This window comes from Myxocyprinus asiaticus, chromosome 9, assembly GCF_019703515.2.
Source record: "Myxocyprinus asiaticus isolate MX2 ecotype Aquarium Trade chromosome 9, UBuf_Myxa_2, whole genome shotgun sequence".
In the NCBI taxonomy this organism is placed as follows: domain Eukaryota; kingdom Metazoa; phylum Chordata; class Actinopteri; order Cypriniformes; family Catostomidae; genus Myxocyprinus; species Myxocyprinus asiaticus.
In genome coordinates this window covers 48,135,913-48,144,641 of record NC_059352.1, presented here as the reverse complement: position 1 = coordinate 48,144,641, position 8,729 = coordinate 48,135,913, and the positions used below count along the sequence as shown (strand labels likewise).

The following is an 8,729-nucleotide window of genomic DNA, read 5'->3' as shown; positions in this document are numbered from 1 at the left end:
GCTCCACCATGACAATTGTTGGCTGGGAAAAAAAAATCTGCTGTAGTGCCTCTTGCGGCAATGCTGAGAATACAGCGCTATAACAGGGTAAGGGATGGTCAACGTGGCTGTATACGTTTCTCTCTCTCTCTTGAACTGGCGCCTCCGGCTCGTCTTTACCCCCCTCCAGGCTGATTAGCCCAATCCAGGGCCGGTCATGTGTCCAAACAGCCCAGCCCCGCCCTCCTCCTCATCATACTCCTTCTTGGGGGGGGGGGGGGGGGGGCGTTGCCCTTCTGGTCGTGCCTGCCGGCAGGTCTTCCCCACCTTTCTGGAGCCCTGGGAGAGACGAGGGGTGGACAAGGGGAGAGGGAAAGAGCGAGAGAGAGAGGAGAGAGAGAGAAAAACTTGCTCACTGGTTCCCGGACACGCTGTGGCCTGGTCCTCAACCACTTCTCCGCCCTCTGGTGGATGACAGCTCGCTCCTCCCCCGGCAGACAGCAGCAAGCCCTCCGACTCCTGGCAGACGGAACCGCTCCTCCCCTTCATCGGCGGACTGCAGCAGTTCCTCCGGCTCTCGCCGGCCAGCAGCGACCCCTCCGTCCCCAGGCAGACGGCCATGGCTGCTCCCCTGGCTCCCCTCCGCGACTGCGCATCCCTCCTCCCTCCCTGGTTTCGGCACCAATGTAACGGGGTAAGGGATGGGCAAGGAGGTGGCGGGAACCGGCTAAACAGTCAACGTAAAGTTTAATGATGAAACTCAACATAAAACAAACATAAACGCAGACACACATGCAATGAGGCTGTGTGCGTCTCTCTCGAAATGGCGCCTCCGGCTCATCTTTATCCCCTTCCTGATTCAGGGCCGGCCGTGTGTCCTCATGGCCCAGCCCTCCTCCTAGTCACAAGCGTGTACTTGCGTTAGTTATGAATTGCGCTCTTACACATTTCACAATGCATCGACGCATAAAATCGAGTTTGTGTAGCAAGATGTGTCTGCGTTCATGTACTTACGTAGAGTATGTTTGGGCCTTTACGCAAGTACGCGCTCTATTCTCAGCGTTTCCGCAAGGGGCACTACAGCGGATTTACTTTTTTCTGTCAACAACTGTCATGGCGGAGCCGCAATTTGTGGAGTCTTGCCGAACAAGTTAAATTATACAAACATATTTTTCTGTCATCTTTTTAGCAAATGCAAAAGAACACACTCCTCAAATGTTGAGTCGACATGTTGACTCCACCACATCTGGTTTCGTGGCACCTAAAACACTTTCGCCCCCTTGTGGTCAAAGGTTTGTCATTGGCAGAGCAACGAAAGAGCGCACGTAATGTATGTACAAAGGGACCACGCGTTGGCCATGCATTGGCGAAGCTCTCACGTCTGCGTACTTCCGTGAAGTATGTTTGGGCCCTAAACCTGCAGTATTGGATTTCTGGTGTTACATTGCCACCAAACTGGTTAAGCTGGTCTGGTTTTATGATCAGTCTAAAAGACTGACTGGCTGACCAGCTAAACACCATCTTGTGATCACATCTAGTACTACTCCTCACTTGTTAATGGCTCTGGATAAAAGAATTTGGTATATGAAATACAAACATACATGTGCTCAGTTTGCCAATAGCTGAGCAATGTTTAAGCATCAGGTTTGAACAAAGTTTATACCCAAAAATTTTCTCAAATGGTTAGTAAAATGTTTTTTTGTTTAATTTTTTTTTTTTTTTTTTTTTAATGAGTAAACAGTTAACCTGACACCTACGTTTTGTTTGAAATGCACCTACCAGTGCTGAAATTTTTTTATTTTAATCAACTTGCAGAGCTAGAATTTCCACTAACATCCCACAGGAATTTTTATTTTAACTACATGTCTGAAGATGATGTAATCAACTTTTATTTGTCCTGTGCCAATGTGTGGGAAAGACTTTGGGAGTAAAATAATCTTATGAAAATAAGGAACTATCATTCCATTCTATGTCAGCGATACACTACACGTTATTGTAATATTTTAGTCAGATATCAAAATCAGCCATTTATCGGTTTACATTTGCAGCTGTCCACAACACATCACTTTATTTACTAAATAACAATAATTGATACCGAATGCAAAACTAAAATCCGTATCTTTAAAAATACCTTTATTGTACATTGTACACTGACAAATAAAAAGGGCATTAGGATAGCAGATATTATGCACTTCTCCCCAAGTTTGTGTTTTTCAAGAAACACTTCACAACATTAAATGAGGTTTAAGTATCAAATTAAGAAAAAGAAAATCTGTATGACACCATAAACAATTCAAATTCATTTCCTCTTCAACTACAACCAAAATGTTATTTACAGATTATACAAAAAGTCCAAAAAGTCCAAAGAGTGACTGCACAATGCTTTGTCAATGTCCCTAAAGTCATGGGCTTAAGTGCCCTCTACTGGACTCTGTGCTTATAAAACCAGCAGAGGCCTTTAGTGAAGTTCCAGCCAAGTGAGATGGAGAGAACATACAAGAGTCCAAGCAAAGCGAAGGGGTACAGAAGCACCGCTGTGTTCTTTAAGAAGGGGAGTGCTAAAAAGAGAAAGAGAACAAATGAGGTTTAGATAAAAGCAGTTATTAGGGAAGACTAGAGGCAACTGTAACACTTTTACATATTCCTTGAACTCACAGACGGATGCAAATCTACCTGCGATCTTGACATTAATAGTCCCAAATAATATATTTACATTGCAAAAGACGAAATCATTAATTACGGTGTTTTTTTATTTTAGAAGAATATCTCAACTCTGTAGGTCCATATAACGCAAGTGAAGGGTGGCCAAAACTTTGAAGCTCCAAAAAGTAAACCAAGGCAGCATAAAGTAATCCATATGACTCCAGTGGTTTAATCCATGCCTTTAGAAGCGATAAGATAGGTGTGGGTGAGGAACAGATCAATCGATTTAAGTCCTTTTTACTAATAATTCTCCTCTCTGCCCAGTAGGTTGTGTTATGAAGAATGCGAATTGCCAAAAACAAAAGACGAAGAATGTGAACGTGGAGATTTATAGTAAAACAGGACATAAATACTGATCTTTCTCTCACCCACACCTATCATATCTCTTCAGAAGGCATGGATTTAATCACTGGAGTTGTAAGGATTACTTTTTTTGCTGCCTTTATGTGCTTTTTGGAGCTTCAAAGTTCCGGCCACCATTCACTTGCATTGTATGGACCTACAGAGCTGAAATATTCTACTAAAAATCTTTGTTTGTGTTCAGCAGAAGAAAGAAAGTCATACACATCTGGGATGGCATGAAGATGAGTAAATGATGAGAGAACTTTCAGTTTTGGATGAAATATCCCTTAAACATCGTAAGTTAACATGTAAACTTTGATAGCCCCAAAAGAATAATATCATTGCTTTTTATAATTATACTTATTATAATATAATAGTAATTATTAATAATAATATAATTGCTAATTATAATACAATATAATTATTATAATTGTAATAATTATATTACTGAATAGTTTTCGGCTTTATATTCTACAATTTTTTGCAGTCAGGAATAATATGTGTTTGAGGCAAAATAACTAGTGCCAATATAATAATTTTTTATTACAAATATTTTACTAAAATATACAGATCAGCTGTTAAGTCAAAAACAATCTTTAGATAGATCCTTTGATTAAATAATGTTTTTATATAGAATTTTGTTTTTTTAAATCATACAATTTTAATCGAATAACTAACTGCCCCCGATCTTGTAGTCAAGACAAAATCTTGTACAGAACTACTTTAACTGAATATGCAGAAAAGCATTTTTGTACCTCAAAATCAAAGAATTTCTTCATATGCTAAATAAGTGTAATAACTCTAGCTTGTTTGTGATTTACAAATTTAAAGCATTACAGTTAGGATTGCCCTACTAGTAACAACAAATTTTCATAACTTCCGATCAGATTACTTACCATTGTAGCCCAGGAATGTAATGTATATATAGTAACCGATGGCGATAAGCCACAAAGTGTTCCCCACGAAATAACCCAGGAACCAGTCTGCACTTATAACCACAACATCTGTCAGGAAAGCAAAATACATTAACAAACACAATAATTCAAATGAGTGCAGATTATATTATTTGTTAAACCAGTACTTTACTCACGGTTGATGAAGAAAAGCTGTAAAAAGTGCAGAATGACCAAAAGTGGGTAGAAGGCATTTAGATGGACATCAAAAGCGTACCCCCACTCCACATCATAATCTCTGTTGGGGTGTTTCATAAGGTATTTATTTGTGACAAACCTGGAAGATAATCATAAACCACAGATTACAACAATGAACTACTCATGACATAAGGAAAAAAACTGATTATAATGTTGAATAAAATGTAAAAACACTATATTATATTACATCATGCACAAAAATCCAATAAATACACTACATATATATAATCTGAAACACTTGACAACTCCGTTAGTATGTCTGCATCTAATTTCCTGAGTTAAAACAAATCTTTTTACAATTAAGTTCACAGACCTTGTTCTCCTATTAAAAAAAAAAAAAAGACTTCTCCAAAACCAAGAGATAGAAACTGGATCATTACAGTATCAAGGTCAACATTTAGGGCATTCACAAAATTTTCACAGCCTGAAAACCTGCATATGTGTGTGTAAGTGTGTGTGGCATCTTACCACATGAGTGTGGATATAAGCAGCCCGACTCCAATACAGTCAATGAAAACGACCCAGAGCAACAGCGTCAACGTCTCCACAAAACCCATTTCTAGCACCAGACCAAAGCCCACCGTTGACACTGCATAGATAATGAAGATTGTCTTAAATAATTGGTCATTACAGGAATATTCTATACAAGAATATTCTAAAAAGCAGCAAAAATTGAGGTTACAGTGAGGCACTTACAATGGAAGTGAATGGGGCCAATTTTTGGAGGGTTTAAAGGCAGAAATGTGATGCTTATAATTTTATAAAAGCACTTACATTAATGCTTCTGTTAAAACTCATGTATTATGTGAGCTGTAAAGTAATTAAACTAATCGTTTTTATGGTCGTTTAAGGGTTTAAGCCATGCCGTTTTGTTGTCATGGCAACAAATTTGTAAAATTGGATATAACTTTAGACAGAAAGGGTTAGTGAACAATTTTATCACACTAAAATCATGTTAACACACATACTGTTTATGTCTTCTGACTATACTTTTAAAACAGTGAGTATTTTAACATTTACAGATTGGCCCCATTCACTTCCATTGCAAGTTCCCATAAAGGGGTCATGCCATGCCAATTTGTATTATTTTATTATGTCCCTTGAGGTTCACTTATGATATTAGAGAAGTTTTTTTTTTTGCACAAAAAACCCCCCAAAACAGTCATATATTTGTAAAACATGATCATTTCCCACCCTCATTCTGAACCCTCTATCAGAAATGCTCAGTTTTGGTGCTGCTTCTCCTTTAAGACTTGACAGTACATGCCCACTGTTCTGATTGGCTCTCTGCTCTCGACTGACCTGCTCTATTTGCCATCTCACTGCTCACCGCTGATGGGCGGGGCTACGGAAATGATTAGGTAAAGTAGGCGTTGGTGTGCTGTTTTGGAGGCGGTCAGATGCAAATGTCTGGAGAGTGTGACATCATAATGCCGAGGAAGTCGAGAAAGAGTCGTTTTGGCAGATTGGTTTCAACAAATGCTCTTTTTGCAGTGACGAGGAAATTTTGAGTTCTGAAACTTACAGCATGTTTTTAATAGTACAATGAGCTCTTATATGTCAAAAGATCAAGGAAAATTTAATTCCTCATGTCATGACCCCTTGAAATCTGTCACCCAGATATTTGCTTTTTTAAAAGAAAAGGAGGGACGAGTCAAAATTTACTTTTGTGGTAATTAACATTATGCCACAAATGCTTTCGACTGAGCCTAACTTGTGTTGAACCCGGAATATTCCTTTCAATTTCAGCGTATATGTGTACATCTGAATTGCTAGATTAAACTCTATTCTCCTACATATATAACTGCATATTATCGGCCACCCCGTTCCCTAGTTACCTACTTCAGCATCTGCCATATTAGTCGGCTACTGTTTAAATCCCTTTCCTTTGTTTCCCTTAGCAACTCAAAGTACTGACCACACAGCCAGATGCTGAGCAGCACCAGGAAAGCAGGGTCATCTCTGGCCCACTGGTCTTTAGTCTGTTTGCGATAGTGGAAGTTGCGGTACACTTTCTGCGGTGATGTGAACAGATAGAGCATCTGCCATATGGCAAACTCAAAATCCATATGTCTGAAGTGCAGGAGACGCCGCAGGTACTTGTAGCGCTTGGCACCGGCAGTGTGGCGTGCTGCATCCCGCTCACTCAAGCTGCCATTGCGATGGATCGCTGGGGAGCTCGTGGGCAACATACTGTAGCTGAACCAGAGAGATCAGAATAGGACAAGAATGATGTTATTACAACCATTTTTTTTTATTCAAGGTACTATGCTTGTATAATTTGTAAATGAAAACATAGTGTATTAAATTGGATTCATTTATTTTTTTTGGACTCCAATGTTTATGTTTACTGTTGATATTGTTCTTTACAGAATTAATCTTCTTAAAGATGCTGTGACAAAAATCAGTTTAAGACATTTTGGCTAGTCATTATCAACAATGGTAAACCCAAGAAGCACAACAGGCTCATAAACTATCATTATATTTTATACTCACATAGTTATGTATTACAGTAGGTGCGAAAGGCCTGAGCTAAAATCTAAGAACACAAGAACCAGGATTCATAGTCAAATTAACAGCCCTGACAGGTACTTGCCTGTTATGATCTATAATGTAAACAGGTAATGCTGATTCTAGATCAGTTCTTTCACTCTTAATGGCTTTATACACTCCCGGGAGAAGCAGCTCTAATATAACATCGAAATAAAATCACTGTTTAAATACAAAACTGCCAGCTAGTCTTCATGTAACTGTGAGTAGTCATGCTTAATTAAGAATAAAAAATATAATACAAGGCACAAAACATGACAGTGGGTATTTGTGTTGCTCTATGGGCCTTGTTCCTTGATAATCAGCTGGTAAAACAGTTATTTACACAGTCTGTTCCGCTCTATATGTATATATAACACTCACCTGCTCTTCCAGCAGTATTAGTGAATTCACGAAGCCAATGTGTGTTTATCCAAGTGTGTTAAAAAACATTGCAGCATCCGTGACATGTCAACTTCCTGCCTCATCTGAACACGTAGGACAGCATTTCCGTATCCGACACGATGACGTCACTCTTCGACTCAACGCTTTCTGGGAAGTGTAGTTTTATCGCCTTTCGCTGTTGTGGCGAGTTTGTAGTTTTACGTCTGTTGCATGAAAACAACCTTGTTTTGTTTCTAAAGTTGCACTGATTACCATATTAATTATAAATTACATGATTTTGATCATGTAAAACAAGTTTTGATCTATTTTAAATTATAAAAACGTTTATTGTTTGATATTCCTGGTATAATGTTCAGAAACAGCAGATGTCGCTAATGTATAAGTCAGAATTTCTTTCTTTCTTTCTAACTCTTCATCTGTTTCTTAATTTATTCATTCTTATTCATAAAATATTGTGAATACATATTGCGAATTAAGTCAGAGACTATTTAGCAGAGATGAGCAACAACTATTAAAATGTATGCACCCAACTTTCAATGGATGTAGAAAGGAAGTCCTTCCTTTAGAAGCCGGGATTTATTTATTTATTTTTATTTTTTATCTATTTATTTATTTATTTTGTGTAATCAGAGGTAAAGAAGCACACTTTATGATACCAGTGTTGTCAGGTGCTGATTTGAAATATGTTCTTTGATCGTAATCTTGACAACCCGTTTTGGAGATTTCGGTCTTTCTCCATTTAAGTAGATAGGAGCTGCACTTGTATGCCGCTTGTTTACATAGAAAAATAGCTGCCCAAGAGTGACCCAAAGATGGCCACAAGTGGACTGAAGTGCTAAAAAGACTTTGGTTGAGCGTAATAGTTCACCACCATTGACTTACATTAAAACTTCTAGAATTTTTAGTGAGCAGTGTGTTTACTTTACAAATGGAATGTACAGCTCAATGTACTCAGAGTACACTTTCCAAGCTCTCTATTTTAAGTTTAAGTTACAGTAAAACTTTTAAACCAGTTCCTGTTTCATAGTCGTTTAAAAGCACAGTTTGAGGTTTTGGCTTATATTGATTTAATAACCACCTTCTACCTCACATTTCTTTAATATCTACAATCTGTTACAGTGGCGCCTGTAGCTGTACGGCCATACGCACTGTGAGTACCAGTCATGAAGTGTGTCCCATGGCTTTTTAAAAGAACTAGCGATGACCACTTTGCGAATTAATAGTTCTCGAGTCTGTTCTTTTCAATGAATTGGCCAAACGGGCTTACAAAACTGCCTGAATCGATTCGTGATTCAGTACAATTCGTTCGGACCAATCTCTCACGGAATCATTTGGAGCGGTTTCTCGCACAGTAAAACAGCATCGGGATATTTACGAATATAGAGAACAAACAGCGCTGAATACAGTGGAAATTTACCTACAATCAACTGAGACAAAAGGCTGTCTTTTTGAGATGTAACTTCAGCTAGTGATGTGTCATGTGAACAAGGGGCTGTTCAAACTGAACGTGATTTTGCGTCCCCTCACACTGTTTTTCAATCGTTTTCCATGAAAGCATTCGCTAGATGGATGTCTTTTGACAATGGTGTCATGTTTCATTGTGTTTTTAGGATCTCTTAT

The 8,729-nt window shown here is 38.6% G+C and overlaps 1 protein-coding gene across 2 annotated transcripts; it reads right to left on the bottom strand.

The window, feature by feature from the left end:
* Positions 1–2,086: 2,086 nt before the first annotated feature.
* Positions 2,087–7,225, bottom strand: unc50 (unc-50 homolog (C. elegans)). 2 transcript variants are annotated; one of them, XM_051707658.1, is made up of 7 exons: positions 7,089–7,205; positions 6,672–6,714; positions 6,094–6,374; positions 4,644–4,764; positions 4,115–4,254; positions 3,921–4,028; positions 2,087–2,537 (listed from the first exon to the last, which is right to left on the bottom strand). In XM_051707658.1, the coding sequence occupies exons 3-7, from the start codon at positions 6,365–6,367 to the stop codon at positions 2,401–2,403; spliced, it is 780 nt and encodes a 259-aa protein (XP_051563618.1). In that variant the 5' UTR covers positions 6,368–6,374; positions 6,672–6,714; positions 7,089–7,205; the 3' UTR covers positions 2,087–2,400. The 2 variants fall into 2 exon arrangements, with proteins under 2 accessions (XP_051563618.1, XP_051563620.1); XM_051707660.1 differs by lacking the exon at positions 6,672–6,714 and having other exon boundaries at positions 7,089–7,225.
* Positions 7,226–8,729: the final 1,504 nt, after the last annotated feature.